Source organism: Strongylocentrotus purpuratus, unplaced genomic scaffold (genome assembly GCF_000002235.5).
Source record: "Strongylocentrotus purpuratus isolate Spur 01 unplaced genomic scaffold, Spur_5.0 spur5_scaffold_14, whole genome shotgun sequence".
Classification (NCBI taxonomy): domain Eukaryota; kingdom Metazoa; phylum Echinodermata; class Echinoidea; order Camarodonta; family Strongylocentrotidae; genus Strongylocentrotus; species Strongylocentrotus purpuratus.
In genome coordinates this window covers 28,339,260-28,361,086 of record NW_022145599.1, presented here as the reverse complement: position 1 = coordinate 28,361,086, position 21,827 = coordinate 28,339,260, and the positions used below count along the sequence as shown (strand labels likewise).

General features: G+C 36.1%; 1 protein-coding gene across 1 annotated transcript in view; it reads right to left on the bottom strand.

Moving 5' to 3' along the window:
• LOC585530 (enteropeptidase-like) overlaps positions 1 to 21,046 on the bottom strand; it is a 30,227-nt gene extending 9,181 nt beyond the window's left edge. Inside the window, exons 1-12 of the mRNA XM_030984631.1 lie at positions 20,996 to 21,046; positions 16,521 to 16,634; positions 13,004 to 13,030; positions 12,157 to 12,403; positions 11,214 to 11,311; positions 8,990 to 9,097; positions 7,584 to 7,699; positions 6,213 to 6,453; positions 4,895 to 5,081; positions 1,814 to 2,088; positions 894 to 1,033; positions 227 to 383 (exon numbers count right to left, since the gene is read on the bottom strand). Coding sequence (XP_030840491.1) covers positions 227 to 383; positions 894 to 1,033; positions 1,814 to 2,088; positions 4,895 to 5,081; positions 6,213 to 6,453; positions 7,584 to 7,699; positions 8,990 to 9,097; positions 11,214 to 11,289 — 1,300 coding nt within the window. The 5' untranslated portion in view covers positions 11,290 to 11,311; positions 12,157 to 12,403; positions 13,004 to 13,030; positions 16,521 to 16,634; positions 20,996 to 21,046. The remainder of the gene's footprint in view (positions 1 to 226; positions 384 to 893; positions 1,034 to 1,813; positions 2,089 to 4,894; positions 5,082 to 6,212; positions 6,454 to 7,583; positions 7,700 to 8,989; positions 9,098 to 11,213; positions 11,312 to 12,156; positions 12,404 to 13,003; positions 13,031 to 16,520; positions 16,635 to 20,995) is intronic.
• Positions 21,047 to 21,827: the final 781 nt, after the last annotated feature.

The window sequence follows — 21,827 nt, the reverse complement described above, 5'->3', positions numbered from 1 at the left end:
TAAAAATTGTGTCTCCATGATTAATTTTCATATAACAATTGGGTTTCTATACATATATTGTTGCTTAATTAAACCAATGTTGCTTCATTGGTGTTTTTTTAAAGAGCAGATTAGAGCTTTCTCTTTACAGAATATATTTCTGAGATACATTCATTAAAAAAAAATGCTTGTGTTGTCATATGTTAAATTTCTTTCAATACCAAGATATTTATGAACTTAAACATACTTTTCACAACTCCTAGAATGAAAGGCAACAGCTCAGAGACTCTCGCGTACACTCCTGGACTTCCTGGTTCCGCACATCCATATCCCCAACTGGTTACACCGACCAGGTGCCATCTACCATCTGGACCTTCACATGCTAAAGGACCACCACTATCACCCTTCAAAATATAATATTATACTATTATTTCATGCTCTGGCATTCAATATTCATGCAATATAATATTTTCACTGACAAATTAACAATTGCACAAGTGATGTTATATTTCACTGGGGCCACAGGCATGAGCCTGGGAAATTCTGCATTTGGGGGGGGGGGGGGTATTATATATTGAGCGATGCAATGCATGCGTTATTTGTTATACAAAATTTGGGGTATTTGCGATCTCATATCTGGAGTCAGGCGATTATATTCAGGTTGCCCTTGAATGACATGTTCACAGCTAAGATAATGCAATGAATGGATACATGCAGGGAGAGGTTCAGAGTCTAATTCAATTTAGTACACATATTGTGCATGTAAGGTTCACGCTCATGCACATATAACAAAATGTTGAGAGTCAGCTAGTTGATATCTTCCAAGCCAATAGTATGCTCTCTAACAAATACCCTATTTTATCTAAATAATGAATTAATATTCAACTATCAAATGTAGAAGAGGAAAAACTAACGTCACAGGTATCTATATCTCCTCTTTCATATCCTGCGCATATCATGTTGTCTGTAAAGCTTTCAATCCCAAGTAGACTTCCACAGGTGATTCTGCTAATCAAACCCACGAATGCCTTCTGCAAGTGGTCTGGATATCCATCTACACAATATGATATGAAAAAATTCACCATTTTAACTTCTTGAATGCCAGATGTGATACTGTCCAATGGGATTTGTGATAGAATTTGTGCAAAACTGCAGCCATAATGCAATAAGAATTAATCAGGTTGATAGAAAACTCGGTCAATCTGATTACTTAAAAATGGGGAAAACGTGACACTTCATCTATTTACATGTTTACTATAATATTCATGCTTGCATTACTAAACAAATAAAAAATGACAAGTTTTACTGATAATGCGAGTCTGGTAACAAAACATAAATGCAACTCTGCACACGTGCACAGAGAAACAAAAATAATAGAAAAAGACCTCGCAAACCAGCAATCTTTGCAACAAGCATCATGATTTATGTATTACATTTCTATCCTCAAAACCACTCTTTAGTGAACTAGCTGCCGGTATACACAGCATAAAAGTGAAAAATATGAAGAAATCAGAATTATTTCATTCTAACCACTACTATACCAAATATTTTAGCATTTTCCATTTTTAAATTTTTTGTTTGTTTGTATTTTCCTACACTGGATGCGGTTCCTATAAGCTTCTGGCTCAGGTGTTCGAGGACCCCAATGAACGTTAATGTTAATTTTGTTTTCCTACTTTTGTTTTGAAAGGGATCCCTAAAATATGAGGACCCTTGTGTTATGACAATTTTGGAAGAGTGTACTAGGTGCCTGCATGGCCACCCCTCCTCGCCTACCCCCTCCCCCCCCCAAAAAAAAAATAAATTGTAAGACCAAAATTGAGCTACAACGTACCAATTTGAGTATTTCCCCATCCGCTTACTATACATTGCTTGTATACAGTGGTTTCTTGAGATGAATTTGCAAGACATGCTGGTCTGATGTAATCAGTGTAATTGACTAGCGTAGAGAGTTGGATGAGTGCTATATCTGCATCATTGGTGAAAGAATCATAGTCGGGATGAATGAATATTTGACTGGGTGTAATGCTGAGGCGATATGGTGAAGTGCTTTCAATGTTGAGATTCCCAAAGACAACCTCATCCACAGTATAGCGGCTACCAGAAGAGCTATGGACATGAAATATAATGTTCAAAGTTTATTTCAACACTTTCATCAAAACAACACATAACATACATGTTTTGAAACATCAAAATGTTCAATATCACAGTCATTATGTTAAAACAAATAGCGTAGAGATCATCAGAGTGAAGAAAAACACTGAAACACACACCAAAAAAAAAAATCAATATTGAAAATGAGTCATTAATAGATAAGTAATAAACATTCTGGGAATGTAATAAAATGTTTAATATTCATAACTCTTTGTTAACTGCCATGTTACAAATCATTTTACTCACCTGTTACAAATAATTGTATTTCAATAGTCAGAATGTGAATTACATCCACTAATTGCTTCTAGGTTAGCCAAACATAAGCCATGTTAAGACAGGGGCTTGCTAGTTGGCATAAGTTAATCCCTGCAGCAGTAAATATCCCATAAATATTTAACTCACACCATTAGTTGTCCATACCCTCTTGCTCGGACCAACTTGCCACGATCAAGTTAACACGACCTTCCACTGACCCAGTCTTATAATCAGCGTAACTTCCGGAAGCCAGGGGCAGATCCAGGATTTTCCAAAAGGGGGGTGTGAAATGTACAGATTGTACGCGCAAAGTGCTAAAGCCTTTATGGTGTAAGGTCCGGGGCCCACTTGAGGGCCCCAGAAAATGTTGAACCTTAAAGAGAAGGTTGAGTTCTGGGAAGAGGTGAACAATAATTTGTGAGTGTTATCATTGTATTTTGCAAGTGTGGAAGAACATCAGAGAAAAAAATGTTCTCTGGAAGGCATGGATCTGCAAATGCCTTGATATTCTAAATATGGCATATAACATCATAAAAATTGTGACTGATTTTTATGCCACATGTTTGTGTAGTCCCATATATACAGAGCTGGTAACTTTACCAAGACTGGACCAAATTTCTTATCATTTTGATACTCAGGGTGCCATGTGAGAGCATCCGCACGGTCAACTTACCCTACCCTCTAGTCGTGTTAGCACGTTACACGTGGCACACGAAACGTCGTGATCTTTCAGATCCCTTGCTGACTATACATTGCGAGACAAACGAATGTCACTAGCGATATTAATTTCAATGTTACTAAAGTTATCGAACGGAAACCAGATTTTTTATGACAGGACGGTCACACGACATCGTTTATCCCCTCCGACTTCGTCTGCGAGGGGATAAAAAAAGGTGCAGATGGTGCTACATAATGAGAGTTGGTAGCTATTCTTAAACATTTCTTTTGAACTTTAAATAGTGAGTCTTATTCAGTTGCCCATATTTACCCAAAATAGCTCTAAACATGAACCGTACGCCAACCAAAATTGCCATCGTGGGAACACAGCTATTATATTTTGTCCTACCGAACAACACGAAACTCGCATTCCGACTTTTGAAATAAAATTTTTTGTACCAGGTGAATGAAATAATTTGTAATAATAACGAGGCACTTAACAAAAATTTGTGCATTAAATCTGATTCCATGATCAAAAACATATATACATGCATATGCATAATGTGTACACACACACACACACACATATGTACATATATATGTATACTGTATATATATCAATCTGAAAAGTCATACAGATTTATCAATAAAGTTGTGATAAGACATTCTTTGTCTATCAAGAATCAAGCATTTTGTCACAATCATTTCAAGAAAAGAGGTAAGAAAAAGAACATTCCAACTGTATGGGCAAGAGCGTATGTAAATATGTATATGTGTGTATATGTATATATATATATATTTATATATAAACATACATTCATATACAAATATATATATATATATATATACACATATACATACACTGTTGCCCATAGAGTTGGAATAGTTTTTCTTACCTCTTTTCATGAATGATTGTGACAAAAATGCTAATCACAACTTTGTTGATAAAAGAAGTTTATTTCCATTCTATTGGCAATGGTATCTACGGTATAAAGGATAAACATTTGATGTGTTTCGGAAGTGATAGTTCTGTATTATGAAGCAAAAGATAATAGACTGCCAAACTTTCTTCAATCCATACATGTATGTTGCTCATGAAATCAAAGTAAAACAATATCTCCATTTTGTAAAATTGTTTACCTGGTATATTACAATATTTTTGCTCTTTCTACATACTTTTCGAGCCGTAAATTAATTATTATTAAATCTAGGAGGGGACATCCAATCACCAGTTGTAATACTGTTTAGAGCCTCACAGTGATATGAAGACAATACATGTACTTCAAAAGGACAATTAATACTTTCTATATTCTAGAATATGTTATTAAGGAAATAATACCAAACCAATTATTGCATGAGCTTCTTATTCTATATAGAATATTCCTTTAAGAAAAGGGGCTATTGAAGTTGTCCACGACCAAATGTAGGATGGGAAATATAGTATTGCTGTGATTTTGCAGGAACCTGCCTTAGACCTCTACAGCAAACATTGAAAAATCATTATTGAATGAAATAGGAGTCATATATGTATTTTAAACATTTGAATGGGGATACAAAGGTCCTGGGTTTTAGGCCCAGCATGGTACTATGTCCTTCAGCGAGGCATTTTCTCTACATTGCTGCTCTTCATCCAAGTGTTAGATGGATACCCAGTGGGATGTGCTTAGATTAGCATGTGCAAGCCTGTAAAAGTTACCTACTGGAATGCTCCAAACGGAGTAAAGAGTGTGCACTGTAAATCGCAGAATCAATCCACTGACCAGGGTAATAATGCTGTACGCCCTTTGATTGGTTACCTTATAACTGGTACGGTGTGCTTTATGAAAACAAGTGCAAAGGTCCAACTTACACACAGTGAGCTGCTGTCACTACCCATTCGGAAGAGATTAGAGTACCTCCGCAGAAACCAAATCCGTTATCTTTCAAATATACCATCCAGGGAAATTCGCCTTCATTTGCATCCACGCCACCTACTATTTCGGCAAATTTCTGTCTATATGCTGGTCTTGTACCACAGATGTCAGTTTTGAACAGGTCTAACATAGAATCAAATTGTAAAGAAAGATATATGAATCTTTGATAGGGTCTATACTAGTATTAAGGGAGTCATGCAAAATAATTTACAAAACTTAAGAAACATTTATCTAATATCGAAAAGTACAATGGTTTAAAGTTGGTATTATGTATTTATATAAATCACCATAAGAAATAATACAATTTGATTAAAAGACAAAATTAGACAAAATGTGCATAAAAGGTCAACTGTAATGTGCCAAATTAGTAAAAGGAAGACAGCAACATGCAATGAATAATGATGAACGATTAAATATGTATAATAGGAATGTATTTTATATGTTTGGAGACGGGATGGGTTGAAAGAGAGAAAAGTGGGAATTTCAGTATTAAGAAAGATAGATAGTGATGGGAGATAGTTTAATAGTGATGGGAGGAAACGAACAGGAAGAGAAAGAGACAAGGAAAGAGTGAGAACGAGAGAGGGAGAGACAAGGTGTGAATTAATGAACAGAATTCAACATTTCCTGATTTGGATTTGGCTTTCTATTACTGATGAAGTAATCATGCAATATCTATGACAAGCTAGGATACGAATTTGAAGTAACCGCTGGACCAGTTGGAGCGCTAGGGTCGTCACAGCATGATGAACATGAGTGCTACACAAGATGACACCATATTAAATTATCAAATTGTTCAATACATGCTTCTGCGATAATTGCTCTATGGTTATTGTCTATAAAACTAAAAGAGTTCCTGATTTCAAAACTATACCCAACACTATACTAATCATAGCCTCAACCCTGACGTAAAATCCCAATTTCAACCCTAACCCTACATCTTTCAAGAAATAACGCCCAGAGCAGTTGCTGCCGGCTATTGCGGCGTAACAAAATAGCCAGTGAATGCCGACGGGTGCTATGGTTTAGTTTTGTCTTAGTTTATTATCTGGTTTTTGTTATACAATTTTATCTGTTTATTGTACAGAGAACCCCACTTAAAAGCTTAAGCTTCTCTCGGGTTCCCTAACCATTTTTACTTTGTATGTCCAACATGTTTTGTATATGTCCTTCGAACATTGTTTGTATTTCTGAATGTTGTTTAAAAAAAATGGTTGAACCAATAAATGAAATGAAATGTTGGATCATCCCTACCTCCTGTAGCTCCCTGGCAGTAACCATTAGGTGTTCTCCCTTTATCTGTAAAGTCTTTGCAGTTTACTGGCCAAGACATGTTCGAGTGCTGCTCAAAGAGTTCTCTACAGTGTGCTGTAATATTCACACAATCTGAGTAGCATGGGCGATTTGTAGGTCCTTGATGGATGCATTCAGGAAACAGCAAGTTGCATGCAAGGTCGATGGCTCTGGGATGACAACCTTGTAAACTGTGTATAATCTTCATTCAAAATAATAGTGGTAGGAATGTGATAAAAGATTTAAACATTTAAAGGGGAAGTCTACCCTGATATTAAGTTGGTTTGGTATAGAAGCAGAAAAATGAGAGAAACAGATCAGAAAGAGAGAGTTTGAGAAAAAGTCGATTAAAAATATTAAAGAATTTTTTTGAATTTTGAAGTTGCGATGTTGCGATAAATCAAACATGAATTGGCAGTTCTGTGATGTATCTTGAGACCTCCTGTCCAATTTGCTTGGCACAGAAAGTTTCATAAAGTTTCATTTTTTTTCTTAGTTATTGATGACGGCATACATTTGTTTCTTAAATGGGTTGCCATACAACATATGTGCAATAACTATATCTAGAGTGAATGTATGATTGACAATTTTCTTCAGGGAAAATATAATTTTTGAAAGTTTTTTAGTACAGGGCAAATGGAAGGAGAGCTCACAAGATACGTCACAGGGTTACCAATTTATGTTTGATTGATAGCAATTTCAAAAATAAAAAACTCTGTTATTTTTAATTGGTTTTTGCACAAACTTTCACTGACGTGTTTCTCTTAAAACCAACTTAATATCAGGGTGGACTTCCCTTTCAACCCAGGTTCATGGCACAGTGTAATTAAAAATACAAATATTTAATTGGCAAGGTGTACAGCAAAAGTACATGGACCCAAACAGCATAGAGAAGAAAACAAAACATTGCCTTTTCAATATGAATGCAGGATGGATGAAATGAAATGGGGTTTCCCAATGTAAAGGTACATGTACTACAACTCAATATTATAAGAAAGAGGTTCGACACAAACTGTGCAACTAGCATCACCGCAGTCCCTCATATTGCTACTGTTATATATTTTGTATGTTCAATGCAATCGTTTTGGCCTGTATAAAATTTAGTTCATCTCATAAAGCAACTTTTTTGTATGAAGGAAATCTATATGGACACTTTCAGCATGGATGTTATGATGCAAGTTTCTCCTTTGTAATAATACTGATAACATCCTTCATAAATTTCTTTCTGAAAAAAAATTGCTTTACTACAGCACATTAGTTATCAAGTGTAAAGAAATATTTATGTGTAATCCAGAGAATGAAATAAGATATAAACACACTGGAGCTACTCACAAAATTGTAAGAAAGAACTGCCTGAGGAGAATTTGGAGAATACTGATTCGAGAAGTATGTTCTGTCATACGGTAATTGTCCACATTCACCTATATTCTCTAGAGGAACACAGGGTGCTGTTTGATAAACAGAAAATATCATAATAAGAAGGGGAAAATTAACATGAACAGTTGTATGTGTATATTCATGTACATGTAGTTTCGTGTTTTACTAATTCAGTAAACCAAATCCCAAACCCCGAGTATGAAATTACGTTTTACAAAAGGAAAACCTAAATCTCAAGTTAAGATGAATCCCTTGTTGGTTTAAATTTGGGTAGAATACATGATAAAGAGTCTTACAGGTCTAACTAAGCAGAAAATAACCATTCATAGGTAGATCTGTCATATATTTTGGTCGTCTCTAAGAAATCATTCAAATGGTACACAATAGCACATTCCACTACATTACAGCATTCTACATAAATGGAAAATCACTTATATACCGGGTAGGTGAAATAGTCAACATTTTAACATGATTAAGATCGTAGTAGATTATTTTTCGATTTGAATAATATTAAGGGATTGGGTAACTTTGTCTCAGATTCTGAAACAAAATCCTGGATTTAGCTCATGCTGCAATGATAATTATAAATAGGTCAGTCAGGAACCCCATGACTTTTACAAGCCTGTCGCCTGTCTCATTATCAAGATATTTATGATTGGAAATCGGAATCAAATTTTGTGTTTGCCTAACGGTTTTCATAACACTACAGTCTATTGGGGAAAATGAGTGTGGTAAAACCGGTCACTCAAAGATTTTTACTCTTTTGAGGCACTTCATGATCATTTTGAAGCGCAATTTTTTCAGGGCTTCATTATTACACCATATCACAGACACTGATAACACGTAGGACCATGCCTCTCAGATTTAACAATGTTACCCGATGCCTTAAAGGAAGGTAGTAGAGGTGTTGTGTTGTATTCTATTCTAAGCATAAAGACATCATCAAAAGTAAAATTGCAAAGGAATTCAATACAATTGTTGTGATCCATTGCCTTCAATAACATCTAACTGGTAGGTACATTAATAAGTATCATTAACTCAACACCTGGGCCCTGTTTTATAAATCTTGTTAACAATAACAAAAGCTAAATTTCTATGCCAATTTTGCTTTCTGCCAATCAAATGCCACGATTTCAGTAGCTTGTAACAGTTTTTGTTACTTGTTAATGATAAAAAGTTTTATGAAACAGGGCCAAGGTGTTGAGACAGTTGAAAGCTTTCAGTTTTTATAATTTTAGATTATTTTAGATTTAGGTTTTGATATCGTCCGTTATAGTTATTTCTCGCCAATTGGAACGGATGATGCCCTTTCAAATTCACATGATTATACGAGTCAACTGAAGAATAATGTGTATGCTTACGACAATACTCCTCATCAGAAAAGTCACCACAATCATTGTAACCGTCACAAGTTAGAGAATTCAGAACGCAATTGTTGTTGATACATGTGAAAGAGTCATTGCCACACCCTGGTCAAAATGAAAATATAGAAACTCATAAACAAATCAACTACTGATAAAAATTGAATCAACCTAAATGCAGATGTAATATCTAATCGACTTGCCCTCAATCCAAAGTATTGAACGGCCCAACGGACATAAACAGTTAATGTTAAAAGACCACCCAAAACACTTCTTTGAATAAATGTGTGGCTAGAGTAATGAGATATATCCGATTTAGTACTTTTATCCACAAGCCTAGACAGATTTTCATGTTGAAATTACGAACTGAATGTAAAGTGAATGAGTGGGCAGACATTAGAACCTTTGTTTTTTGCAATGTCAAAATGACATTGTTCTTACACAAATTTTGACAAAACCTGTGGCACACTTTAAAGGTTCTATGTCCCATTTAATTTGCAGGTCAAAAAAAAAAAAATCAAAAATGTTAGATTCCAACGGCATTTGAAAGACAATTCTTATTTAGAACTACCTTCAAAACGAAAGGGTTTGAAAATTGCTTTTTTACAAAAATAACGACCATTAGTTGTTGAATCCACATAAGTGATTGCAATCACCTAAGTAATAGTCTGATTTTCAGACCCTTGTACCGAATGGTCTTACGTTTGGTGCTGCACAAACATTCAATCAGTTTGATTTTGGTCATTACAAGTAGTGGGTTATTGATGTAGACAAATGTACCTATACAGCTCATTTTATGTATGTAATTATTACCAAAGAAAAAGAAGATGTCAGTCAGTCACTCAATAGTGTCTGACAGGGAAGTCTAGAAAGTAAATGGGTTTCCTTGCATAATTTGAATACTAGGACACTGCTAACATTTAAATTTCACAGATAGGACATTCATGACATATTCATAATTCCTGCAACGTTCTACATAATGTGATGTTGGCTGCAAAAGGGACATAGTATCTTTAATCTAGTTATATATATAAGAAATTAAATGACATCAAGCATAAGGGGAGCACAATATAACGGTAACAAATCTTGTTGATTTCAAGTGAAATATTAGGAGAGCAGACACAGGGTTCCCCTATATATTACACTAAAATATCATATCCTACATATTTTAGTTTAATTTTATGTTCTGCTGTATTTTAGCGCAATTCTGTGTTCTCTTGATTTGTTTGTCTATGTTCTGCTGCATTTCACCCTAATTTCTACTTCCTGCTGTAGTTCAGCATAATTCTAGGTTCTGCTGTTTTTAGCATAATTTTAGGTTCTGCTGTATTTTGGCATAATTCTACTTCATGCTGTATTTCAGCATAAATCTAGGTTCTGCTGTTTTTTAGCATAATTCTAGGTTCTGCTGTATTTTGGCATAATTCTAGGTTCTGCTGTATTTTAGCATCATTCTATTTTCTGCTGCATTTTTAAGCATCATTTTATGTTCCGCTGTATTTCAGCATCATTCTATTTTCTGCTGTATTTTAGCCTCATTATATGTTTTGCTGTATATCAGCGTCATTCTACGTTTTGCTGTATTTCAGCGTAATTCTATGTTCCGCTGCATTTTAGCGTCATTCTATCCCTGTTCTGCTGTTTTTTGCGTTATGCTAGGTTCTGCTGTAATAGCAAAAAATATAATTGATGTTTGAGTCAATATTTCAACATTTTGTGTAGAATTTTTGTGTATGTAACTTAGCTCTATTAGAGAAAACAGACAAAATTAAAACTGGTCAATGAATTATGGAGAAGAAGGTTTTTCTTGTAATTTCTTGCATTTTTTTTTTTTTTGGGGGGGGGGGGAGGGCAATTTTAAAGCAAACTTTCAAAATTATATGAAAAATTTCTGCGGATCTCATTCAGCTCTGTAAAAGAAAAAAAAATCAAAGTTGGTCAATGAATGAAGGAGAAAATGTTTTTTGTGACTTTGAATCAATTTGCATGAATATGCAAAATTAATACAAATTTCACAATTCTGTGTAGAAGTTTCCACTCCCCCTACCCAGCCCTATCCATAAAGCAAACAGAATCCAAATCGGATGAGAAATTATGAAGAGGAAGCATTTAGAAATTGTGGATGGATGATGGACGCCAAATGCAATTGCATACTGTTTAGCTCATCGCACCAATCGGGCCAGATGAGCTTAAACCAAAACCAAAACTAGATGTGTGTACATACCTAGAGATCTAGGGATCACTGTTAGCTGCAGTTGGAATCCCTGATGCGTGACTGAATCGTCACTGGTGAATCGCATCCAACTGTTAGAACTGTACAATCTGTAGAACAAGACAAAATTGTGTCAATACTTTTTCTGATATTAATACATACTATCTGATTATTCACTATGTTCTGGATACACTGTTATTTCACACTTCAGCACCAATGACGTAGTATCATAAAAAAAAACACATTTCATAGTCATAGCAATCCTTTCGATTTTTGTTTGCATTTGCAAGAACACCCCAAAACTCATCTAACTGTAGCTTGCCTGTAAACCATCCTGATTTGCATATTATTATAGTTGGTCGTTTCATAGAGCAGTGTTAGGTCCAAAACCACATCAGATGTCATTGGGAGAGACTACCCAAAGTATGATTTCATCGTTTCTTTCTTTTCTTTTCCAGTGTGAAGGAACCTCCTGGCACCAACTCATAATCTGTCGTACAGGCAAAAATGGTTTTAAATATCTGAGACATGGCAGATAACATCAGAGTCTCAGAGGTTTTCAGTTTGTAGCACAGGAGAAAGTGAGTTGCTGTTGAGAGCAAGATCACCTACTTTCTTTAATAGAGAAATATCCTTATCACAATGACAAAAGACCTACAAAAGTCTGACAGACCGACTGACAACGGACCGACCAAAATGACAAAATTGCATTAATATAGAAACTGACACACAACAAAAACTAATGTACTGGTACGTATATCAAAATTTGTTGGGATGAGACGTCACACCCACCATAACAGAACATTTGAGTTACATGAACACACACACATGCGCAAATTTAGAGACACATGTATAGGTGAAACACTATTTTGTTCATATGGCTTCTTCAAGTTAAAATGCAAGTACATGTGCATTAAAAATGCACAAATTAAATAATGTATACATTTACACAAACCTCAAAGACGCTGGTATATCTTGTCCTGAGAAAATTTTTACCACCAAGTTCCCAGGTGTATGACCATTCCCTATGCTCAGATGGTCACAGCAAGATTCCAGATTAAATGCTATGAATGTGATGATCACAGAGTAGTTTGATGGAGCCGTGATGTACCAAGTATAATAGGCGTAGTTTGGATACTCATGAGGATAGTTTGGTGATGAAATTGACCACGTTTCTCCAACAGTCAGGTTAACCGCTGAAACTTTAGTAGTGTAAGAAATAAACCAAGTACAATAATTTGATGATAAATTTTGTCTGTTTAAATGAAAAAAGAACATGCAGATCATCAAATTGGTTCAAGTCATAGATTTAAATTCTTAAAAAAAAATCTATTTCATTTACTTTTATTTACTGCAATTGCTCTTTGCCGTAATGTCCAACATTATTTTTGCTCATATGATTGTATTGTATTTTTTCCTGTGTATGGTAATCTTGATGTCAAATTCATTTGGGTATTACCATACAAACGGACATACTGAAACACAGCCTTTGGTGCTGAAAGTTTGTTTTTACCGTGTCTAAATAAAATCAACAACAACCCTTAATGTAGCTTAATATAAGGTATGCACATTTAGGTTCAAAGAAGGTCAGATAAAATAGTTATAAAATACAGGTGACACATGGGGTATTTGCACATAAAAATAGCACACACTTACATACATTTGCACACACATACTCTTTTCAACACTAAAATAAGAGTATGTAGAAAATTATTTAAAAACGTTTGTCTAAAGATATATGAAATAATTGAGTGCAGTGTTTAAAGACGTGTTTACTAATGGAGTAGTTATCATAGTAATACCTGAAATCGTGTCATTGGTTGTAGTACCTAGGAAAACAAAAGAATATTGCATTATTTGCTTAAATATAAAACACTGGCACGTGTTTCATTTCAATTTTGCCTGTTAATCAGTATGAATAAAGAAATATACAATCACACATATATGCACACACATACTTTTCTCAACACTATTAATTAAGAGTATGTAGAAAATTATTTTTAAATATTTGTTTAAAGTGTAAGATATGAAATAATGAAGGATAGTTTGGTGATGAGATCAAACACATTTCTCCTAGAGTCAGGTGCACTGCTGAAAATTTAGTAGTGTAAAGAAAAAAACCCATGTACAATAATATGATAAATTTTGTCTGTTAAGATGATTAAAGGAAACCTCACCCCTAAAAATAACTTAAGTTATTCTGAGAGATTTTCTTGTAATCTTGCCCAATTAATCTACACGATACCCTACCAAAGCGTATGTGAGATGTATATAAAACAAGATATTCTTAGCATAATGTACAGTTTCTAAGGACAACATAGGCATCGCCATTTGCTCGATATCATAGGCCTACTATGCAAAGTCGTTTATCAAGCAAATGTATTCAAATCTATAGGCGCTTTCTTCCCACGTGTGTGTGCAGTGATGAAGTATTTCATTCACTTGCTATTATCTTTTGGCAATAATTGTCTGAATGCAAATTGCATGAAAATAAGCTGATGTTTGCATTTATGGTAATTTATGCTACTAAGGTCATAATATTTAACTTTTTACCCCAAAATCATATATTCTTTATATTTAAACATTCATTTTTACTACATATATTCATTTGGAATAATAATAAAGCAAACAAATTTGAAATAGCCAGGTTAGTCCGTATGTTATCTATTGCTTTGATAATTAGGTGGTCTGTCGTTTACGACAGATCACCTATTGCTTTCGTCAGAATTTTCTTTCTTATTATTATTATTATTATTATTTATTTTTATTTCTCCACACTTTTTTGTTCCGATGATAACTCAAGATCGGTTCAGTCAATTTCGTTCAATTTTGGCACAGTCATAGGTCATTGCCATAAGACATGACAGGAACATTTTCAAGGTCATCAAGTCTTTATGACGTCATCCAGGCGCCATTTTTTTTTTTTTTTTTGTTCTTTCAACTCATGATCATATATTCATAACGGAAAGGCATTTCTTATTCATATTTATCATGATCAAGGTCAATATCCGTCCGGTCAATTTCAGGTCAAAGAACGCGCGCGCGCAAAAAATAAAAATGCTCCAAATCGTCTCAAATTTATTTTGCATATGTTTCAGGCCATTTTAAGCATTTTGCAAAAAAACGCGCTCGCACGCATGCGTGCGCGTTTTCAAGCGTACTGGTATTTTTCAACATAGAATCGCCAGATTTTCTCTGTCATCATATTTGGCACATTTTTCAAAGCATTTTGATACCTTGTTCATCTTTTTCTGCCCATTAATAAGGGAATGAGCGTCCGTTTAAGATAATTTCCGTGCGTGCGAGCTCTTGTAATACCTAGCATACATGGGCAAAAACATGCCTATACAAAATCCATTGTAGCACTTTAGGATGCAAGGTGAACCCAATTTTTTTCTCCATATTTTGATAGAGTATGAATTGGAGATATGATTTCATGTCTCATTTGACCCTTAATTAACTCATGACGTCATCATAATGGCCTCCGAACTCAAAATTTCAATATGCATATTATGACATCAGCATATTTTTGGAAAATTGATTGTATCTCTGTAAATATTGATCAATTTAATTCCAATTTTTGATATGTTTTAGCTGAGACAATTCTCTACAAATGCAGTATTCACGAATTTTCATTTTGACGAAAGTATCATGGCGTATTTTTGCGATTAAAGGAGGCATGTCAATTTTTCACATTTTGCGTGTATTCTCTATGGGGCATGACTTTTTCTCAAAACTGGATTCTACATTCCCGTCTTTCACAAGCAATATCCCCGTCGTTTTTGCTTCGTTCTTGCTGAGCTTCGAGTATGTTGTAGCTGAGACAGTAAGCTATCACAAGTGTCCTATTTATTTCTCGATCAGATGCCGGGATCATGCTCATATTTCACTTGCAACGTATGATTTGAGAATTTCATTTTCCGTTTACGTGTAATCGCTATGGGAAACGTTTTGGTATATCGGTAACGCACTTGACTTCCGACCTCAAGGTCCCTGGTTCGAGTCCGGGCGTCTCCAACAATTTTTGTTCTTCACTTTTTTTTCTTTTTGACCTTTCAATGATCATTAGAATTGAAGACAGACCACCTAATTCGTCCCCATGACGCATTAAATTTCTAGTTTTCTTTGTTTTTTAACTCATGTATTTTATTGTTTTTGTTGTTTTATTTCATTTTTAACTATAATTCAACTATTTTGACCCCCAAAACAAACACCTACCGGTAAATTATAAACAAGACCGAATAACCAATGTTTTATCTCTTTTGTTTTTACACAAATCACAAAAATGAGTGATTTTGGGGCTGACTTTGTAACAGGAGGTTTGATTTTCGAAAAATTCATTTCAAAAGATGCTCAAGACCCGGAAGAAGAAAAAAATCATAAAATTTCAGCGCAAGAGTTTTTTGCACTAAAAAATGATTGCGAAAAATGTAGAGGGGGGGGGGGGGGCTTCTAAAGCCCAAACCCCCGGGCTATATAGGGTTAAGAAAGGTAGTAGAGGTGTTGTGGTCTAGTGGATAAGTCATCGAACTGCAGATCACAAGGTATGGGGTTCAAATCCCAGCCCAGCATAAACGTCCTTTGGCAAGACGTTAATCTAAATTTCCCACACTCCACCCAGTCGTTAAATGGGTACCCGGTAGGATGCGAAAGTTAATGAAGTATGCTCAGCATTTTGAGCGTCTGTAAAATGATGCCTGGCTGCAATGCTCCCCAGGGAGTCGAAATACAAAAGCTATACAAAAGCAGGATGAAAGATCCTTGGAAATTCTAGTAAAATATTCATTTTCAAAGAGTAAAATAAGATCGAATATCCTAATCAATTCTAAGCACAAAGACATCATCATAAGTACAATGATATTTGCAAAGGAATTCCATACAATAATTGCACTCCATAACGACCTTGCCTTCAATAACAACTAAACTGATGCAGTTCATTCATAATCATCATTTACTCCACACCTGGGCCCTATTTCATTAAAATTGTTATCAATAACAAATAACAATAACTGTTATAAGCTACTGAATCAACGCATTTGATTGGCAAAGAGCAAATTTGTCATAAAATTGAGCTTTTCTTATTGTTAATATTAAGGTTCACGAAGGAGGGCCCAGATGAAAGCTTTCAGTTTTGATAATTTTAGATAGTCTTATACAAAGGTTTTGCTATAGTCCGTTTTTATTCGTATATTTCTAGCTGAACTGAAATGGATGATGCCATCTCCAATTCACAAGATTGAACAAGTCAACTGAGCAAAAGAGTGATGCAACATTCAATTTACATAATAGTACTGTGATTTTAAACAATTTCAATCTTACCAGTGCAGTTAAATTCATCCTCTCCGTTAAAGCAATCATAGTCACCATCGCAAACCCAGCTTGGATCATACACACATTCAAAGTTAGATGCACACTCGAAGCAGGACGAGTTTGCTAGGGGGTGCAAAAATATAAAGTACATACATTTCGCAATGAATTACAATTGTTTTGTAAGTTAATGATTTTATACAAACCCTGACTTTTATAACTTTGCGGTATTCTATGTTGCAAATTTGAAAAAAGGACCTCGTGACTTGGAATGGATGATGCCAATTCAAATTCACAAGATTGAACAAGTCAACTGAAGAAAAATGTGTATCCTTACGACAATACTCCTCATCAGAAAAGTCATTACAATCATTGAAACCGTCACAAGTTTGAGAATTCAGAACGTAATTCTTGTTAGTACATGTGAAAGAGTCATTGCCACACCCTGGTCAACATGAAAATATAGAAATTCATGATCATATCACTTACTGATAAAGTGCTTTATCATTGCCAAAATTTAATCAACCTAAATGCACAAGTAATATAATTGTGGGTTGGAACCAACTGGCCCAAGAAATTTTGGTTGACCAGCTTCCTCTACCAATAGATTAATCCCCCCCCCCGCCCCATTACAGATTGACTTGCCCTAAACCAAAAGTATTCAATGATTTTAAGGACATGAACAGATGTCAGCACGCAAATTGCATAAATAAGCTGTTGCTTTTGTGGGGTGAAGGGTTAGCATAAAAGAAATTAATTTGTCAACGGCTATATTTTAGTCATTTTACAACCTAAGAATGTTGTCATCTTCCACAGAAAAAGTGTTGCAATATTCAACCTAAGAATCTTGCCATCTTTAACATAAGTGTGATACAGCATTAAAACAAGAGAGTTGCAACATACAAAATAAGTGAGCTGTAACCTTCTACAAAACAGTGTTGCAACATTGAGCAAAAGAGTGATGCAACATTCAATTTACATAATAGTAGGGGAAGGCGGGGTAAGTTGAGCCAGTTTTTGGTATTTGCATGTTAGGACCGAAATGATTGATGATTTTGCAGAAGTGAGTAGCTTACCTTCTAATTTAATGCTTGGGAAACATTTTGTAGCTAGTTTAAGTTTCTAACCCCACACCGAAAGTCACTGTGACCTTCGAAAAAACTTGGGTCAAATGGCTCAACATGCCCCACCTGAGGGGTAAGTTGATCCACCCTCTGGGGTATGTTGAGCCACACAGGGGTAAGTTGATCATTGCCCCAAATGAAGACAACTGAAGTACAAAATCATTGTTTCACCTGAAAAATATTTAATGTGGTAATGTTCTACAACACTTAACAAAATGATTACTTTGTCTTCGTGGTTCTAGTAATCAGTAGTTACAAACATATTGAGTCACACTCTCATAGAAAAAAACAACATTGTTTACTGGTAAGATCCCCCCTGTCACAGCTTCAAGTCAACAGTTATATTCAAAAACATATGTCCAAAATACTTAAATTATCTTTCACCCCAAGTAAAACTAATTGAAGTACAAAACCATTATTCTGTCTCAAAAACAGTTAAAGTGCACTACCTAACAAAATATTTTAATGCACCTCAGTTGTGTTCATTTATAATTCAATCCAGCTGCCACAGTTTCAAGTCACATTAAAACAAAATGGTGCCAAGTACACCCAGAAAGGCCAATAATCGGACGGTGGCAATTAAGGCACAATATATCTCGCTTATCAATGTCGGTTTCATCATCTGAAACTCTTAAACATGTCAGATATCAAGTCAACTAAGCTGCCAACGTGACAAGTCAGTTTTGAACACAAGCTGTCCAGAACAACGGGCAGAACTGCCAACGCTCTTCGGCTGTGGCAGCTTACGCAAGATGTCTTCCAGTTCAAAGCCTGCTTTATCATCTGGGTTTGGAACAAACACTGGGTCAGTTCCGACTTTTCCAGCAACTTTCTGCAGGAAGACACCTTCAAACTGACAATCCTCTCCATTCAGTACATCCACCCGAGCAATGTAATGCAAAAATCTTGATTTTCCAGCACATCTGACAACTACAAAGTCACCTTCAATGATATCCATATCACCATCACTGTCCACATCTGATTCGTCATCGTACTCAACTTCTGAATCACAATCTGTCTCACTGGAACTAGGGGTTTTGGATCTTGGGGGACATTTCTTCTTCTCTTTAACTTTGAACAAGGATCTCTTTGGTTTCTTGGCAGATGGCTTCCGTTTGCGATTTTCGGATAGGGCTGCAAGCTCTTGGCGAACTGGGGTATCAGTCAGAATCTTTGTGCTGCCTTTTTTGCGACCGGCTCTCGTCTTCTTTCTTGCTGTTGCTTTAGGAAACGGATGAACACCAGATGGTGATACGTATGGACGAGGCACAACATTGCTCAGACTGGGTTCCCTGGAGGTGGACGGCTGAAGACCATCTATTTGCTGTCTTTGTGGCTGGACATCACCACCTGGTGGTCTTGCATCTACAGGGGGTTGATTCATCTCGGTGCCATCTGCAGCAGCATGATCTCGCTCACGTTCGGTCGGGGCAGCAGGGGCAGAACCAGCAGCAGGAGTCTCACCTGGTGGCCTTGCATCTACAGGGGGTGGATTCACCTCGATGCCATCTGCAGCAGCATCATCTTGCTCACGGTCAGTCGGGACAGCAGGGGCAAAATCTAAGTCATTGAAAATGTCCCTGTTGAATGGATGGATACCTGTCGCTTGAAAGCCTGCAATGATGTTCGATGGCGTCACAGCAAGCATTTGTGCTTGGTTCACCAGGGTTGGAATTTCATAGATAGTCACAGTTTTCCCAGGGTTAGAACGTAACCATCCATCCAAGGCTCTGTTGTAAGCCGTCTTCAATGGCCCATACACTGATCGATCTAGAGGCTGGAGGCGATGTGACGTGTGAGGTGGTAATGTTAGCATAACAACACCATGAGATCTTGCAGTGTCCACAGCATCAAGAGAAATGTGGGTGTCATGGTTGTCAAGTATCAGGAGAATCTTCCTCTCTGGTGTACATCTGGTGTGCTTGATGATGTGATTGAGGTATTCCACGAATGTCTCCTGATTTATCCAGCCACTACGGGTTGATCTGCCTATGCACTGAGTTGGCCCCCCTCTAACAAAGTGTTCTCTATAGTTTACTCTTGGAAAGATGAATAAAGGAGGCACGACTGAGCCAATTGCACTCACAGTGTACACAACGGTTACCAGTTCCCCACGTTCAGCAGAGGTGATTGCGCCGACCTGTTTTTTCCCCTTCTCGGTCACAACAGCAGCAGGCTTTTGAACTGTGGTGCACCCAGTTTCGTCTGTGTTGTAGATTTCACTTGGTGAAAACTTGTATTTGTCCATCACCCGGGCAAGATTGTCAAAGAACTTATCAACAACTGGTCGGTTGAACGCAGTGGCACGTCCTAAAGATGTGGCCTCTGGATGCCTTATTGCCAGGTTTTGTCGCTTCTTGAAGCCTAACCACCAATCCTGGCCTGCCTTTTTCTCACGGTCCCAGCTGGCTGGCACGTCAACATTGTTTTGTTTTGCAAACTCATATGCCAATGTACAGCACCTGTTCACTGACAGACCATGAAACATATCTGATAACTGTTTCACATGATCTCCCAAATCTGTCTCCATGTCAGGAGAAAACACCTGATGCCGCAAGGCGACGGGTGCATAGGCAGTCCCTTGTTGTCCATCTCTCCTTTCAATATAACGTTTCAGCGTCATTCGATCAATGGCAAAGTCCTTAGCTGCACTCCGCACACTCTTTCCGCCAGCAACAGCATCAGCCGCTCGTTCCATAACATCGCGGGGAGTTTGTCCTCGATTCGTCTTTCGCTTGTAGTTACGCATTTCTCATGTGCTTCTGAAAGATAATAATGGATATAAAATATATGTTTAGTACAAAGTCCATCTCAAAACATTGTTATTCAATTCTAAATTCCAAAATACAATGCAAATTGTTTTGTAATACTCATCCAACAATATTTAGTAAGTTGGTCAGACCCTACGGGGTAAGTTGAGCCATGGCTCAACTTGCCCCATAGGGTCTGGCTCAACTTACCCCAGTCTGAACTTTCTGAGATATCACCACATACACACATTTTCTATGCATTCATTGTGTAAAAGGCTATGACAAGCATGGAGACCCATAAATGGACTAACAATTGTCATCATGTATCCATATTATATCTATGCTGCATATGGAAGAAAAGTACACTTACCTCATTCACACCTATTCACTTTTATGGCAGAAAATCAGATTTTTCCCTCTGCAACGTTGGTTTCTGTTTCAATCTAAAAAGCAATATGGCAGGGTGTGGGGATATGCAATATTTCATCTATAGATGGCGCCACCACAATGTTTGACTCATTCATAAATGGCTTAGAGGGGGTGGATCAACTTACCCCTATGCTCAACTTACCCCGCCTTCCCCTACTGTGATTTTAAACAATTTCAATCTTACCTGTGCAGTTAAATTCATCCTCGCTGTTATCGCAATCATCGATACCATCGCAAACCCAGCTTGGATCATACACACATTCATAGTTACCCTAGTCAAAATGGGCTCTGGAAAAATATATTTTTTTCCTATTTTTTACTATTTATTTCCTATTTTTATGTGAATGTACCCTATTTAAACACTATTTTTTATTAAAAATAGATTAAAAATAGCATATGACAGCCTATTTTTTTTCTATTTCTAGGAATTGGTGGTTTGATAACTATTTTTTACCTATTTCTTCCTATTTTTTTACTATGTTTTTGGACTTGGATTTTTTTCTGCCATTTTCTTCCTATTTTTTACCTATTTTTTACTATTTTTTCCCTATTCTTTTCGACTTAGTTTTTTTGTCACCAGATTTTGTCCTATTTTTTCACTATGTTTCTGGACTTTGATGTTTTCACCCATTTTCTTCCTATTTTTTTACTATGTTTTGGGACTTAGATTTTTTCTGCCATTTTCTTCTTATTTTTAACCTATTTCTTACTATTTTTTCCCTATTCTTTTCGACTTAGATTTTTTGTCACCAGATTTCGTCCTATATTTTCACTTTGTTTCTGGACTTTGCCCTGTTTCACCCATTTTCTTCCTATTTGGCTATGTTTTGTACTTATATTTTCTCTGCCATTTTCTTCCTATTTTTTTACTATGTTTTTGGACTTAAATTTTTCTCTGCCATTTTCTTCCTATTTTTTTACTATGTTTCTGGACTTTGATTTTCTTACTCATTTTCTTCCTATTTTTTTACTATGTTTCTGGACTTAGATTTTCTTACTCATTTTCTTTCTATTTT